Source organism: Oenanthe melanoleuca, chromosome 2 (genome assembly GCF_029582105.1).
Source record: "Oenanthe melanoleuca isolate GR-GAL-2019-014 chromosome 2, OMel1.0, whole genome shotgun sequence".
NCBI classification, from domain to species: Eukaryota; Metazoa; Chordata; class Aves; order Passeriformes; family Muscicapidae; genus Oenanthe; species Oenanthe melanoleuca.
In genome coordinates, this window is record NC_079335.1 from 122,351,332 (window position 1) to 122,369,075 (window position 17,744).

Genomic DNA, 17,744 nt, shown 5'->3' on the forward strand with positions numbered 1-17,744 from the left:
CTGAATGCTTTCCTGCAGTGAACTTGCAGGCACTCCTGACAACAGAAAAGCAGCTGACAGAGGAAACTCCAGGAGTGTCTCTCCTTTCCCCTCCAGCACTGCATGAGAAAGACATTCTTAAACTGATGTGTGAGAATGTACACACGATGGGGTATTGCTTCCAGCCCTGAGGGGGTCTTTCAATCCTTTCCTCAACCCCAAAGGAGACTTTGGTATCAGATTATAATTTAATGAACTTTGATGGTGTGCTTTTCTCTGTAGTCCATGTGTAGACAAGATTTCTGAATTCAATTTTTTGGCTACTGGAGTAAAAAAACCTCACAACTGTTATTTTTTAAATTTTGAGCATGCTTTTAAAATTTCTTTTGGAGATATAGATGAATGTCAGGCAATAAAGCAGAAAACTGCAGGGATTTTAATTGTGTCTGCTTTGCTTAATACACAATAGATATTTTCATCATCTATATATAAAGTATCTTTGTGAAACCCTTTAAAATATGATTTCAAACCAGTGAATGCCATTTTCTATTTGCCTTTAATTTCCTCTCAATAGTAAGTTCATCAGAGTGTAACAATTAACTAACTTAATTAAGCTAACTTAATTATGTTCTTTCATAGGTCAATATGTAGAGCTACTCAGATTAATAGCAGAGCTTGTAAAGTTAATCTTCTTGTATAATGCAAATGATGCCCAGTCATGTATTAAATACCTTCCTGAGTAACAGATGATATAGGACTGAATGTACTTTAAAGAAGGGCAGAGACTGTGAAAAGGTTAAATAAAGAAAAATGTCTTGGATTTGTGGAAATTTTGAACAGATCTAATTCATTTTTTAAATTAATAATGTTCTTCTAAGAGGAACCCTCATTTCATAAGGCCATTTACAGCTTAAATATACATAAATAAATCTTGACTTCAAAAGCAGAACTGCATGACAGCATTTTCCAGCCATCTTGCGACCTTTATATTTAGTTATTAAGAAGATTACATAAAACAGTCATGTGAAGAGATTAGAGGGAAAATATGAATTCCTAACTCCAGAGCATTTACATGCTTAACTGTATTTCCCAGTTTATTTTACAGAGGAACCACTTCAGTAGTCAAAGGTATTATGTTCCTTTTCTCAGTTCATTATTAATCCACTTTTAACACAGTTAGACTCTAAGGCTCTTTAGGCATATGGCTTACCACTTTTGTTTTTATATTAATGGGAACTACAGTAATAATAATAATTAGTTGTAGAAGCATGAAAGTAAAATCAAACAAATCTCTTGAGCCAAATGATCTGAAAAGGTGACTCAACTCCCTTGTTTTGATAAATGAGTCTGATGACTGGAAGACACACTCTGACAAGAAGAGTTGGATTATGGGCCAAATCACCCATAAGTACTTCCACAAGGAACCAAATATCAGTCTTTTCTACAAAGAATTGACTTAGGTCCAGAAAACATACAAAATGTTTTTCAATTCTATGTCTGTAATCTGCTGTCACTCAGAGAAAACAAAGTGGAGGAGTGCAATAAACATTATGTAATAAACACCTTAGAGAATGTTCACTGTAAAGGATTTAAAGGAAAAGACCCAGAAGCATGAAAACCACCACTGCTCAGAAGCTTTAAAACCAGAAAAAAGTACTAAGAAATACACAGGAGGGATCTATGTCTACCAGGTTATGGATGACATAGATGATCCAATATGTTTTCTTCTTTTTCTTAAAGTATTCCATTTAGTGTTTGTGGTGCTTTTTTGTGGTGTTTTGTCTGTTTGCAGATCTCAGTATAGCAGCAGGTTCAGAGTACTTATTAACCTCTGTTCCAAAATCACATTCCAGTATCACTACTGATATAAAGGGGAATTATTTACCTATGATACATAATAACTAGTTAGTTATCACTTATGATTTTTCATCAGAAAACAGACTGTTAGGTCCATACAGCACGGACATTTACAATTATTTTTCTGAGTGGGGAAGTTCCTCTGAAGTTAAACAAAAAAAATTAGTCAAGACCAAATATGAGTTCAACTCACCCTATGTTGGTCACTTTTTTTTTAATTAACAATGGGTCAGAAAGAATGCATTTATAGCAACAACTGTCTGACACAAATTTTTTATTAAATGCATTCAAGCCAGCTCCTACACAGAATAGAGGGAATATATTGTTAGGCCCATGAAATTTAGAAAAGAATGCACAGGCTTTTCACAAGTGTAAGCATAAGAGCTGTGCATTTATACATACAGATAGATAAACAAACATATTTTATCTAATATATTCTTGTGTTCTCTAAGAGTGCAAATCATCTCTCTGCTTCTGAACAGTGCTTATTCTTCATGATGAATATTTTCTGAAATGAATTATGTTAGTGATGGAAATTCAGCTATTTAATAGTCTAATAATAGCAGATGGAAAAAATTAGCACATGAGCATTATTACAAACTTTCCAATGGAATTACCTTCAATTCAATCATTTCAGAACATGTTACATCATGCTTTGTTTAAAAAGTAAAAACCTCAGTGTAATAAAATACCCTAAGGATGGACTTGACACACTGATGATGAAACTTATAGTTTTAGATTAAAAAAAATCCTTTTGTACTAACTTGAAATGCCAAAAGGACTTGTTGGGAAAGGTTTTATCCCAAGATCAAGGAAGGAGGATAAACCAAGAAACAAAAGACAGTATTAGCCACCAACCATATTAACAGAAATCAAGCAACATTTTCTACACTTCTATAGGAAACAATGCAATTAAAACTGAGCTCTATGATTCTTTTAGGACCCTTGCACCATATTGACAACTAAAGTGTGTGACACATCTTCCTCTATCAAACAAATCACTATACCTTAGCTGTACATTACTTATGGAAAAATGTCTGTATTCTATCCAGATAAACTGCAAGGACTGAATGTTTAATAGTTCAGAAACAGGTTAGTGGGTAGCTATCTGAATCCTTTAGCTAAGAACCACAATGATTTGCCAACCTTTTATAGTTTGAATACAGCACCCAAAAAGCACCACAGATACATAAGCTATTCATGTTCATATGCTATGAACATATTACTTATATTTTACCCTAAAGTGCTCCATGCTTTGTATGTGCTCTTTTTTTGTAGAGGAAAGTAGGGATCCGTTGGTTGTTGAATTCATTCTTCTATCCAAGAGAAAGGACAGGACAGCTTTTCCTTTGTATCTGTACTGTTCTGGCAATGCTGACACTCAGAAAGATCAGCTCTGTTAGCCTCTAGGCTTACACGATTAAAACATGATTAATTAATTTGCCACAGGATTGGCAAAGGAAATTAATACACATAACTCATGTACTTCTATTTTACTTCTAATTAAATACGAGAATATGCCTCTTATGAGACTCATATTTAAGGGAACTGTCAAAACTAGTATTTTCTTACTTAGATAACAAATCACTGACACCACCATTCTCCATTTCTCCAAGTGCTGCTGATGAGAAATGGTGCCAAGACCAAGCCCACCCATCTTGCTCTTTAGACACATAAAAAAGGCAAAGTAAAACTACTTCAGCAAAAAATCTTCAGTTTCTTCAGCATCTCTGTATATCCATCAGAAACCTACTTAAACATATGTACTAAATATGCTGCAACTGCCAGATGCCAAGTGAAGCTAACCACAGAAAACAGAATAAGGATCATGAAAGCTGATACACCAGCCTTTCAACTTTATTGAACAATTGCACTGCTATTCAAGCAAGTGTACATTTAAAACATTTTAAAAGCTCTGCATCTTAAATAATCACAACATCCAGAGAATTTCCTTTCATCCATTCATGGTAAGGAACGTGTAGTATCAGAGATAAAGGGCACACTAAAGTAACAGTGATGTAGTTCTGAATTATGAAAGGCTTGTGGGAACAAAAATCCCATCTTAAGCATTATTTTGGAGGAAAACTGCTAAAACTATATGAACTGCTTGGAACATCTAATGAAACTACACTGAAATTAGGATGACACACATCTATCCCCCTCTTCTAAATGCACTGAATTCTTTCAATGTCAATTCCAATTCTTAAAAAAAACTCAATAAATATATACAATATTAAGTTATCAATCACATTTTTATTTTAGGATGGACACTAATTAAAATTATTCAAGCACTCAAATCTATACAACTTAAATTTTACAGAAGCTTGCACAGCTTTTGGAAAGAGACAATAAAGTATCTTTCTAACTTTAAAGTCAGTTCAGTTACTTTATAACACAAAAGGTTTCTGCATGTGAAATATTCTGATGAAGACACACACAGAAAAATCACAGTTGTCTAGATCTAAACACTCAACATGCTAATTATTTCTGCAGTGGCTTTTGTCCTATGTCCCATAGCTGGACACTGCCCTGATCCAAGAGAGGTAAATCTAACCTTACAGCATCAAAAGTGACTGGGAAGAAGGGCAAGAGTAAGAGGAGTGGGTGCCATTCTGCATTCCTACTGGGGAGAACTCAATATTTGACTATCATTTCTGTTATGAGGAATGACTAGACAAGCAAAACCAAACCTCATCTGAGTGAGAGATCAAATTACATCCCACAAATACCATCCTACTGATGACACAAGTAACCAAGTGTTAGATTCAGACTTTCCTATCTAAGAGGAAAACAAATTCTAAGCAGGAAAAAAAAGTGCTTTATTCAAATTAATGTGGCACCTTGTGGTATTTTCCATACTTTCTCCTACTAGAATTTGTGTGTCCTCACATTTGCAGCTCCAAGACTCTAAACACCACTTTCTACAAACTTCTCAAAACTTTCTCCACCTTCCTGAAACCCTTTGCTGTTAGCCACCTTGCCTTCTTTACTCTTTCCTCATATTTCTCTTTTCCACAGCTGCTTTTGAGCTTTTCTTTAACAACTCTCACCAATACTGATGGTTTGAATTCAGAGGAGACATAAATTACACAAATAATGCACCAGTCAGTAGTCAATTCCAAATATTAACTCATTAAGCAGATATTGAAAGATGTACCAGAAGATTTCAAACAAAAATAAAAAAGGCATTAGTTGAAGTCAAGCTCTGCAAACACTTTTTGGACCTGCTTTTTAGAATGTAATTCACAAATGTTTGCTTATCATTCTGACTTACCCATGAGTAACTTAGATGGGTCGTTTCATGGTGGGTTCTGAATTAGGAAATTCAGCATACTGGTGTTCCCCTCTCAAGGTTCCCTGCAAATCCAACCACAAAACTCTTTCTAACTCACCTCTCTGTCTTTTGTACAAACTTCAGTAAATATGATTGGAGAGAGACTCATTCCCCTATAAACCACATGACCCCACATTCAGTATAGCAGCTTCAACACGAACTATTACTGAACTCCTTGTAAAATTTGAAAGGTGTATTTCCACCTTCTGATTCTCTGAAGTTTCCTTTCCCCTACAGCTGTACACCCATCTTCCTCTTATTCACTTTTTACTAACTAACTATGTTTTTTCTGCAGCACTTTTCCGCACTTTTTATTTTAAATATAATCCGTGCTCTCTATTTTAATTTCTCCACTGGAATGAGGTTAATTGACAAAGCTGAGAATTAAGAGGCAGATCCTATGTCCTTCCACAGACCAGAAGTCCCTTTGGTACTCAAGAATACATAAAAAGGGTTACTAAAAGCTTGTACTACTCAATCCTCACGACTTTAGATGTGATAATCTGACTTTCTACCTTGGAATATGTAGTGATATCCCAAAATAAGTGAATCTACTTGGTCTTAATCCAGGAGATGCTCTTAAGAATTCTCCTGGCTTTATACTCTGGACCCTCCCTCTTCTTCAGACAAGTGACAAGACTATCAGAGAAATGAAGATATTTATCTAAAGGCTGCTCTAAACTAATAAATGGCATTGTATTTCCTATGATTAGGACTTCATACTCTCCTTTGCTGTGAAAATTATAGTCAAAAGAAATCTCAGAAAAAACAGCAACAAAGGCCAGCCTTTATATTACCTGGTACTTGATGCATTTTTAATAGTAATAATACCAACTAAACTGTTTGAATAAGCCAAGATTAAGTGTTAAGGCTATTACAAAGGAAGGACTTATGTCTCAGAGGAAAGGTTAATTTAAGGATAACGTTTCTCTGGGAAGATGATTGCCACCATGAAATGAAGTTATGAGTCTAAATTCTACAGACAACCTCTCCTCCAGCTACAGTGTACTATGACAGAGATGCACAGCAGGGACAGAAAACACCCTAAGTCATTGGCTACCCCCTAGAACAACCTTACAAGCACCTTTGCTTACAACAAAAGGAAGTATGAACTTACGACCACACTATATCTCTCTTTTGAAACCAAGAGAACAAAGAAAGGCCCAATATCAGGAAGAGTCTTTCCTTCACAAAAGCCAAAAGTTAGACATATTTGAAATTTGTGATGATGATAAAAGTTTGTATCTATCTATGTATAGATTCTATTTCTGACTTGTCAGTGTGATAAGGTTGATTTAGCCAGAATCTAACAGGGCTCTGTTATTATCACGGTGAGAAAGATAGGAACAATTAAAAAAAAAAATTCCTAATTACTGACAATAAGAAACAGTATTTTTAAAGCAGCATGTATTATGGAATATACTTGTAGATATCATTAATAGTCCTGAGTTTTAGCTTGGTCTTGCATGCTGTTTATATGCGAGCATAAGGCTGAGCTCTCATTTTAAAAGGTCTCTGTTATTAGTAGTACAACACTAGGCATGAAAAACAGAGGCAAATGTGTATTCCACAACAGTTAGTCTTGGAAAAAAAAAAACAGACACAGAATGTCCTACCTCTTCTGGACGTTTCTGTGCCGAAATCAGCTCTTCAGAGCTACTTCTTGAGGTAGAGGGTACCACGTTACCTGGGGCCTCTGAGACCACCTCATTTGACGGCTCGGAGTCCTGGGGGCAACAGACAAAACAGACCCCTCAGCAGCGTGTTGATGTGCCACGCCAGGAAAATGAGACTTTTCAGAGGCTCTGTGCTTTAAGCACAGAGAGAGAAATAAAAAAAATACTTGAGATCGGAAACTCTGCTGTTTTTACTCTGGGCAACTTCTTTTGCCCAAGTCAAAACCATCTGTCATGTATTTTCTCTTGAAATAATAATAATTTCTTCATTAGAGGATTTTAAGACTTACTAAGTAGTTACAGCATTTCAGAATTGCAAAGTTCTGAATAAGGATGGCTTTTTGCCCATACCTACCCCTGCTCCTGAACTGCAAGGAAGGGAATATTACATTTTGTCCACTTATGGCAGATGGATGCTTCTGCAAAACAGCTGCAGCCATGCTAGAAAAACCCCCAACAAATGTATTTTACCAGTCACTGTAAACCAGTGTAGCACACAACCTGATAAAGTTAAAGAAGTTAGTAAAGTTTGCTATCTTCTAGTAAATTTAACATTAAAGTAAAATAAATAAAAATTCTTAATTTATTCTCTGTTTTCCAAATTGCCTTGATTTTGCCATGCAACATGACTAAATCATTCAAAATAAAAACCACTTTAATACCTTCACTGCTTCACACAGCAGTTTTGATATGAGCAGAGATTGAGACATTTTAATGCAGAGAAGAAACCCATTAGTCAATCTCCATTAGACAATCTCTATCATGCTTTTCACAATGCTCATTACAGAAGGTATTTCAGATGTCATCGCTTAGCAAGCAGAGTATGTGCTTTTGATATACCACTTTCTTTCTACATTCACTAATTGCAGGGAAATCAAGATTATACTTTTGGAAACTGCAAGCTGAAGAGCTCATTATTATGTTTTCAAATACAACAAGCTGTAAAAAGTAAATTAAAATTTCATAATGATAATATTCAGCAATTGCAGTTTAGCCCATTGCATGGAAACAGAAAAAGTGAGCACTGGTCTAACAACCATTACTGAGTCACACAGAGAATCACATCTGGTGACCAGATACTGTAAAAGAATTAACACATGGAGGGAGCTCCCAGAGACTGTAAAGTGCAAAAAATACCTTCTGAGCTTAAGTATTTCTAATAAAGCTTTTTTACACCTTTCTCATTGCATCACCTTTCTGTGACTAAGTAAAAAGATACACTGGACCATTTTGTGACATGCCCCTTTAAAATTCATGTTCCTCATGGTATGAGGAAGACGTTTTAGGAAAAAAGCTTTAAGAAAAAAATAGCTTTTAGTGAAGACTAAAGAATATTATCAATTGAAATGTTAATAGTGAAGTCCAACTGCCATTGCATTGAACTCTTTCATGGGCATAATGCTAGATGTGTGGAATAAGTGAAAAAAATGAGATCTCTTGGAAGAGTATCAGCCAAACAGAGTGAGCTGCAAGGATAAACATCTCTAGCATTCTGATAAAAAAAAAAGTCTGATTTTCCCCATGCTATACATGCCATCAAAAGGAACTTTGCACCATGCTCATCCTGACAGCTCGCTGGTTTCCCAGGACTTGCACAGACAAACATCCTCTCTCTCAAAGGCCACCTCAGTTTGGTCCCAGTGAACTACGATGATGAGAATATTTCTTCGTGACCCAATTATCCATGAGCTAACTCTGAATATAGAACAGTACTGTTTTCTCCTTGAGAAAGTTAAATCAATGCCATGCAATTTATCAGCTCAATATGTTTCCAGAAGCTCTTCTGTGCTTCTTACAAGAATAAAAGAAACAAACACATCAGCTGGAAGAAAATTGCATACTTGTCTGAATCCATTGGTTCAGTGATTTCTCTCCTTGAATTCTGCTTGTATTTTGTGCCTGAACAAGCTTTTGTTATGCTGTTATTACCTGTGGCCAGATAATGGTGGCAACCATTTTCAGTTACTTGGTTTTTTAAAGTAATAAACAGTGTTTTTCAAAAATTATCTGAGCAACTGCAATTTGGTAAGCTTACATTCATGTTACATTCCTTTGTCTCAACAGGTCCATGGATTCTTTTTTCTATCAAATCTTGAGCAGCTTCTTTTCCAGCAGCTTGGCCATCCTTCTCCAAGAACCAGCTGGCTAATTTAATCCTTCTATTTTTAGAGAGATGGATGGAAATCTAATTTACTTTATTATTCAGAGACCAATCCAAGCAAATATGCCTCCTTTTCCAATTGCACTGGTTTTATTATCTCTTTTCACATTGTTAGTTGGTCAGGCCGTGGTACTAATAGCACCAAGGTCCTGGGTTTGGTCCCAGTATGGGCCATTCTTACAAGAGCTGCACTTGATGATCCTTGTGTGTCCCTTCCAATCCAGACTACCCTGTGATCTAAATATGCAACACAGACAAGCTATGTTGTTCTGAACTAGTTAGGCAACATGTGAAATACAGCTTTCAGAAACAGACACATTTGGTAAGTGGAATGAGATCCTTTCATGGACCATACCACAATAAAAATGCTGCAAGGTCCAAATGAGAACTTTTACTGGGGCTGCTCCCAGGTGTGTCATGAGTTTGTAGCCAAGCGAGTTCTGGTTAGTAATCCTGGTACTTTTACTTGCACTCTGGCAAGTTAAACAGTCTGAAAAAGTATTAGCATCATTTGCACTTTTAAAGGAAAGGCCAAAAAACTGTACCACTAACCTGAATAACTTTTTTACCAAAGAGGTGTTAAAAGGAAAAAGGTACTTCAAAAATAATTAAATTTATTGTCCTAAAGTCACTTTATTATTTTTTCAAGGTCCTGCATGATGAAAACAATTACAATAGCATTATCCCTGATCTATCAGCCTCAGCTGTAGCAGTGATGGACATAGTGACTTATGGACATATAATTAACACAGAAACTATTTTGGAACATGTCTTTTCTGGTGCTTAAGCCCTTCCCACTTCAGTAACTACTTATTACATTTTCTAAACTACATAGAAAAAAACCACAAATCTCCATTTTCAAGTCGGACAGACCAACACATAGCTTTATAATAAATCACAGTATTTAGTTATATTAATTAATAAAATGATGGGGTAAAGCCACTAAATGGTACTTCCAGCTTCCTTAAAATGTAGGAATACTTTGTGAAAATATAAGTGCATTATAAACAAAGAAATTCCAAATGCTCAGTGACAATTTTTTTCCCTGAAAAATGCAGATTTTGATCAAAGCTCCTCAGTACATGAACCTTCTTGGACTTAGAAAAGCTTGAAGAGGAAACATGAAATGTGCAGACATTCTGCTATGTTTATGCAAGAAAGATATCCCTGCTTTTAACTATGGCTCTTTTCCTGTGACCTAAATGTTCATGTAGTTTAAGATAACACAACTGTATAGGCTTGATCAATCTCTTTTCTGCAAAAAAATCGTATTTTAATTATATGTTGACATAAATACATAACAAATCAGATATTCTAGTCCTGGGATGGAAACAGCTTACTAATTTTTGCAGTATTCAGTTCTCTTCTTCCCTTCACTACAATTGGTGTATTTGCTTTTTGCATCTACCCTACAGGAGCACACATTTTAGTTTTGTCCTTTTCTGTGCAGAAGAAAGACTGACACAGTATGCTGGAAAATCAATAGTGCATACAGAACAGATGTGGATTTCATTTCTAAGCCACATGAAAGTGATAGATTTCAAAGGGAGATGTTTATGTTTTACGTTATGCTGATGTTGTGGCTTAATTTAAGAATTTCACTATTCTCACATTTTGCTTTTCAAAAACCAGACCTTTAATTCAAGACTGAGACACATATACAGTTATGCATGGTATATGTAAACAGGATACAGATATGTATATACAGACATGGGTAGTCTGTACATACATATACAGGCAAAGCACACAGTGAACATCACAGTAGCAAAATGCTGTATTTACCAATCCACGTTACTGTCAGCACAGATACTGACTTAACAAAATAGAAACCCAACATTACTTCTTATTTTAAAGCAAATGCATATTTTTATATTTTTTAATTATGCATAAAATACCTTCCTAAAAGCAAAAGAATTTCTATTTGAAACATGATGATGAAAAAACAATGTTATACACAGTGACACAGTGTTCACACTAGCCTAACAGCCACTACTTTTTCTGCTATTGCTTCTTTAAAACAAAACTAAAAAAGGATTGAAACAAATCCTTTATAAATAATTTCAAGCTGACAGGTTTGAATACATTACGCTAACTCTGCATCATTTTTCATATATCATCCTTTACCTTGGTCCAGTTGAGAAACACACGAGTCATAAATTAGCTTTAAACAAGTTTTGAATCAGCCTGGAACTAGTTTTCAAATTAAAGAGCCGTCAGTATATTACATTGTACTGTCATTTTATTACCCCAATCAATTCTGTGTGGCCTGAGGTAGAAAGAAAATGGATGCTGTCTTCATTTGCAAAGGGTTTATCTCACACACCAGGCTGTGAAAACATGACTGCAGTAATGAATTGGATGCCAAAGTTACTAACAAAGACTTCTAACAGTAACAAAGTAGAAATATTTGTCCCCCTTTAGATTTACGGAAGTGAGGGGGAAAAAAAGGCCTTTCTGAAACATGAAGACAGCTTCTTACACTTGAAGCACTGTGGAATGAAATTAGCACATTTTTATTGAAGTGCTAAAGTGCTCGTAGCTTCAGAGTGTCATTTCCAGTGTGCACAGAAAAAGCTTTCCTGGGTCAGACACACAGACCACAGAACATCCCTCCAGCAGCTGAGCAACCACTCCTACTGTTCTTATTCCTACACCCCAGGGCCATACTTTAAAAGTATTCACAACATCTTAGCCAGAATTTTGGAAAAATCTGCTGCAGACAAGGTACTTCCACAGTTCACAGGTGGCCAAAGTAAATCCCCAGGGAGAAATGTACAGTCTATCTCAACCTACTCTCATGCAAGATCAATCACCTTGCCTTTCCTCAGACTTTACCCAGTGTTAGTTAATGAAGCAAGAATATGGGCTTTAAACTTTAAAGTCATGTTCCACAGTTGTAAAATTTCCCTTTGTCTTTTATTATGCCTTTGTCATTCTCTTCATGCTGCTTTTATTCAACATCTGACAATCTCTTCTTCTGCCCTCTCCAAAGACAGGAAATTACAAATGCAACCTCTAACACTCATGTGCCAACCTCCTATGCTGCCAGTCACAGAGGCAACACTGTTGTGATGTCCTTGGCTATTTTTTCCCTCTCTGGAGAAGGAGAAAATGACTTCTATGTTTATACACTGTTAATACAACAAGGTCTCTTTTTCAGCTATGCTAAAACCACTTCAGTTCAAGTAATAAACCTTAACTATCTCTAAAACCTCTACCTTCTTTGAGAAACAGAAACAAAACAAAATCCTTTTATAATTCTCCGCTTTCCAAATATAGAAATAAAATTACATTCTTTAGCCTCGCACTAGTTTTGCTTTTTTTCTTCAAACACCTTGTACAATATGAAGGAATTAATAAAGGCACAAATTTTCAATAAATACCCACCTGTTCCAATTTATTATCCCTTTATCTTCCAATAAACTACAGTACTGACAAAGTATACTTGCATCTTTGAAATCTACCCAGCTTTCCAAGTTCACAAGGTGAATTCCCACCTTAACTGCTGCTTTAAAATCAGCATGCTACTATTGTTACCATTTTACTAGAAGTGTTTGATTAAACTATGAAAGGAAACAGGGTCATCTGTTTTCTCTGGATGCCTTCTTCAAACAGAAAACAAAAATTATTTACATACATTTAAAGCTAGAAAGAGCACTCAAAATGTTTTTTGTATCTATTCTTCTAACTTTATCATATGTAAATAGAAACAGAAAAGAGAAGAACATTTCACTGTTTGAAGGTATTATCATTCACTGACCTCTGGAACCTGAATTAGCTTCTCCCTTCTAGCTCACATATTTTCTACATTTCCATTACTCAGTGTGCTAATCCCACCTCTCCTGGGACTGAATTCTCCACCTTCTCAATCAAAGTCTCCTGGATTATTGTATTTCCCTTTTACTTTCTCACCATTCACTATTTCCCAACATTCAAAAGTTATTCTTTCAGCTACCCTTTCAATAGCTGCCTTTTCCAATCCCAGAATTCTTTGAACTGTATTAAAAATCATCTCTTAAAATGCTGCAATTAATAAAACTACATTAGAATACAAAAAAAAAAAGAAAAAAAAAAAGGAATTAAACTTCTAATTATAGCCACTCAAAACACTAAATTCATCCTGTATATATAAAATAAGAAATACAATTTCTCTGTTACTGTCCTGGATTAAAACCACCGATCACAGATATAGTATGGCTTAAACTATTGGCAAAAATTTCTGCATGAACATGTATAGCATCACCAGGAATTTTTAGAATCTCTAAAGGGAAAAACCCAATATCTATCTTTGTATGTGTGTGTGTGTGTTAAATGTCCTACCTCTTGCATAATCTGGTAATTATCTGGTGCACCAGAGCAACAGATTTCATACTAGTATCTTTTGCAGAATATTAATATACTGGCAAGATTGCTGTTCTGTGCTATTATCAGTGCAAGTAAGAGTAATTCAGTACTTTTTCACTTTTTTTGGTCCACACTGCTTTCTTCCTATGTATTGTTCAGCTAATTTTTTTGTATTGTGAATTAGGTTATACGCAGATACTACAGCCTAAAAAGTTATTTTTGTCCTCATTTTATACTTTACAGAGTTTATAGAAGTGATTTGATTTAGTTCAAAAAAGCTTTTTATGACAGGATACACATAATTTATTACTGTTGGATTAGGATACTTCATTTTCCCTGTGCCTGTTTGGTACAGCTCTGATCTCTCCAATCTTTTTTTCTACCAACTAAAAAAATCCAAAATCCAAACCTCAGGAGCTGCAAAACAAATTCTCAAGCACAGCACAAGCACCTAGAGCCACTGTAAGGGTGGACTCTGATTTTGCTGCTTTTGTCTCTCACACAGGTGATGTGCAGTTCACACACTACAGGTCTATTACCTGTATGTGTGTTAGATAGTATTGCAATTACTGACTTCAACATTTACAAAATTACACAGGCACCTTGCACTAACATTTAAAACAAGACTTTCTGAACAACAGATGTACAAAGTCATCTGGTACCACTCCTGGAGGGCAGTGCCACAGCTACAATAGCTCCATTAGTAAAGCTTTATTTGGGTCACAGTTGTCTCCTTTAATGCCTTCAGAAGTGATCAGAGGCAGACCATAGCATCCATTCATATAGTCTCTCTAGAAGAAAGTTTTATCCAATTGAATTTCTTTTCAAGCCATGTTTAAAATGCTCCAAACTTTCTGTGCTTTTAGATTACTGAGGCTATGACAACTTGGGACTAAGGTACAACAGCAAACTTACTTTCATTTCTTAGGGTCAAGCTGCACATTTGCACTATTTATAGTCAAAATACTTTCCTTTAGTCCACTTCAGCAGCTTGAAAGAAAGCACACACAAAATTTGCTCACAGTATTTGGTTATTTCTTAACTTGAATGAGAAGATTGAACACTTGAGAAGATCTCTGCTCCAAAAAGCAGCTGCTTTATTCTAACAAAAATAGAATGTAGCTCAGAAAAAGCTTTCTTTCAAGCACAAAATCTTCAGATATTATGCATCAGCATGCAGAGTGTGTCTGTCAGATGTTGGAACAAAGCTTTAAATTGTACCATCCAACTTAATTCTCAAGACAGGGTCAGCACATTCATAGGGTTGTGGGTTTTTTTTTTCATCTTTGAGAAGTCCTTTAAGTAATATTTATTTAGCTCCTTACATCTTCTTCAGCACTGATTCTAGCTTTTCAACTCCTTGAAGTCCAGATTTTCTCAACATAATGCAAAACAGGGTTATATTAAATGTGTGATCACCAAAAGAATCACAAAATTGTCAAAGGCTACTTTTTAAATCAAGACTTGTTTTCATCTCTCCCCACTTCCAGAATTTTCTTCCAGTAACAAGATGAAATAGAAAGAGAAAGGGAATAAAATATAAATGAATAGAAAATAAAGGGATTGCTCAGTACATCATCCATTTACGCAGTCTAAGTTTATTACATAAGTTTTATAGCTCTCTAAATTAACTTTACATGCAACCCACCTGTTTTTTTCAGAGGTTTTCTATAGGCACTCTACCCTTCTCTGGGGGAAAGCTCTCAGTGTGTCCTCCAAATCTTCCTTTCCACTTTGCTGCAATCCTATTTCTTAATTCACCCTATTCTGCCCTGTAAGGGTTTCTGTGTACTTTCCAAGTGGAATTTTCTCATTCTTATAAATGTGTGTGTGCTTACAGCCCCCCTTTTATGCCAAGGGCACTTTCTGCAGCCCCATCATTTTTGCCATCATGCTTTTCTAGCTCCTGTTCTTCCTATCCCTCTCTCTTCTTAAAAACCACTATCATTTACTTTCAACTGATAAAGCAGAAAAGCAAAACATTAATTCAAAGCTATTAAAACATTTTTTTAAAGAATGAGTTAACAGTAGATTTCTATAAAAATGTTTCCTACATATGCCAAGATCTTTCTAATATCTGAATGTGCCAAATGAGAAAAAAAGTATCTTTTGCACCCTTTAAGAAGCTTCAAACAAATGTCAGGAACACTATTTTGTGGGTGCCCTTGATTTATTCATTCATGCTAGTCACTAGAATAATTAAAGAAGATTTACATTTAACTTTACACTAGTAAACAGAGATACATACTCTTGTTAATTAAAGTAGCCAGATAAAATACTAGGATATTTTATGCTGGCACACTAAGCTGCATTGACAACAGGATGTTTACTAAAAAAGGGAATGAACAGCCCAGTTGACACAGTTTAAGATGTGACATTAATCAGCTATCTTTTGCTGAGCTCATAGGAACTGAAAGGTTACAACTACTGCTGCAGCTTTAAAACATCTTCATAAAGGCCTGGAAATTCCTCGTTCTTCCCTAATTAAGAACCCTGCAAATGATACATGGAATGATGAGGCTAAATTCACAAAAAATGCCAACTTTACTGCCTCATTCCCAGAAGCATATTTATATTTTCCCTGTGGTGTTTTCCTTCTTGAGATTACTTTTACTAGACAAAATTCTTTTTTATTATTCTCATCTGTACTAGAAAACATACAGCAAGTCTCTTACTCTTAAATATGATTCCTTAACACTGTAGATCAGATGCTTTCAGTTAAAAGCAGACAGTGCTTATACAAAAGGGCAAATGATAAAATCTGATACTCTAGCAATATAGAGCTGTGTATTAATTTTTAGACTTTTGATCTTGAGACTACTAATACAAGATTTCCACATGTTATCGCATCAAAACGGGAATAAAACAACTCCTTCAGTAGATGAAACTGAAACACAAACATACCTTCGATACAGTTAATGAAAGTCACTCCATTCCAGGAAACTGTGGTGTGACAGGAGCAGAACAAAGCAGTTGGTGTTGAGGACCAGCCAGATACAGAATACGTATTTCAAACATACACCTAGTTATCATGCCCATTAGCAGTCAGAATACATCCTAGGCTTTAGTGCCCCTTGACAGAAATTCACTTTGCACACACCTAAAGCCACTCCATAATATGAACCAAAGCAGAGCTACGGTGGCAATTGGGTGATTTTTCTCAAAAATGCGTTGCCTACCTTAACCAAAATGCTAAGGTAAATGTACACTGAAAAAACTCATAAAATTCATCAAAATCAGCATACCAGAATGAAGATTCAGTTAAGCCAGTAATAGGATTTTCCAAAAATAACAGGGTATTTGAAATACCAGCTTTATTCAGACTTCAGCAGTGTTATCCTAGATCATCAACAGTCCCCTTTCCTCCTCCTGAGATTCACTGGAAGCACTCTGCGGTTTAAGAACTGCCCCTACCTTTTTCCATTTTAATTTTTTCCAAATTAAAAGAAAAAGAAAAGCAAAATCAAAACACCCACAACAACAACAACAACATAAGAGAGACATACTTCATGCCTTATTTCAGACACTGGTTTGACTTCTGTCCTGAATTAACTCGCAAACACATTCCATATCATAGGTAAGATCTCAGTTCACATCCCTCTTCCTCTTCTTAAGAGGGTCCAAAGTAATATTCCCAAGGGAATGTCTAAGCCATTTCACTGTTCTTTAGCTGAAGCAGGTTGTTTTGCATGGAGGGATAAGTCAGTGGGTAAAATGATCAACTGTCTATTAGCCAGTGTATCTATTGTCTTCTGACTATTTTACCATTTTTATATAAAGGAACTTTTCACTCTCTATCTATGTTATATCCAGAAAACATTAAAAAGCCAGAAAACAGATCAATAGCTCATTCAGTGCCTGAAACCCTGTCTTGTGCAATACATTTAACTTAAACAAACAGTGGAGATATTACGCAGTAGGAGAGCATGGTACAGCAAATGCATATTCATGTGATACAAAATATGCTTGTAAATATTAGTACCTCATATGTATCCTTATTCATTGCATGGGACTGGTTACAGATTTAATATTCACTATGTCAATGACTGTATCAATCTGCAGACACCCTTCTATTTCCAAAAATAAATATGTGATGTGATTAACTCACTCGAGGTACACTTGTGGGCACCTTCTATAAATATTGAGTTATCTTGCTATTTTATTTCCTTTTTGACACTTTTCTTCAGGTATTTATATCACATCTGAAAGGATACCAGCTGCCCTTCAGTCTTCATGAGATTAGTAGCTAGAAAAATATCTTGATATCTACAGATTCCAAGGTTTTCCACATATAAAATCTTTTGGTAATGTTTGTCACAGCTGAAGTACACTTAAGACTTTTCAAACACGCACAAAGATGTTCCAAACCACTGAACCAAATAATAAATTTCAA

General features: G+C 35.5%; 1 protein-coding gene across 3 annotated transcripts in view; it reads right to left on the bottom strand.

Moving 5' to 3' along the window:
• PHF14 (PHD finger protein 14) overlaps nt 1-17,744 on the bottom strand; it is a 157,793-nt gene that overhangs the window by 25,169 nt on the left and 114,880 nt on the right. Inside the window, exons 18-19 of one of the 3 annotated variants that reach the window (XM_056482923.1) lie at nt 6,787-6,897; nt 5,111-5,193 (exon numbers count right to left, since the gene is read on the bottom strand). The exons of 1 other annotated variant lie outside the window; for it this stretch is intronic. In XM_056482923.1, the coding sequence (XP_056338898.1) occupies nt 5,122-5,193; nt 6,787-6,897 (183 nt within the window). In that variant the 3' untranslated portion in view covers nt 5,111-5,121. The remainder of the gene's footprint in view (nt 1-5,110; nt 5,194-6,786; nt 6,898-17,744) is intronic. One more of the 3 variants, XM_056482922.1, reaches the window with a different exon arrangement.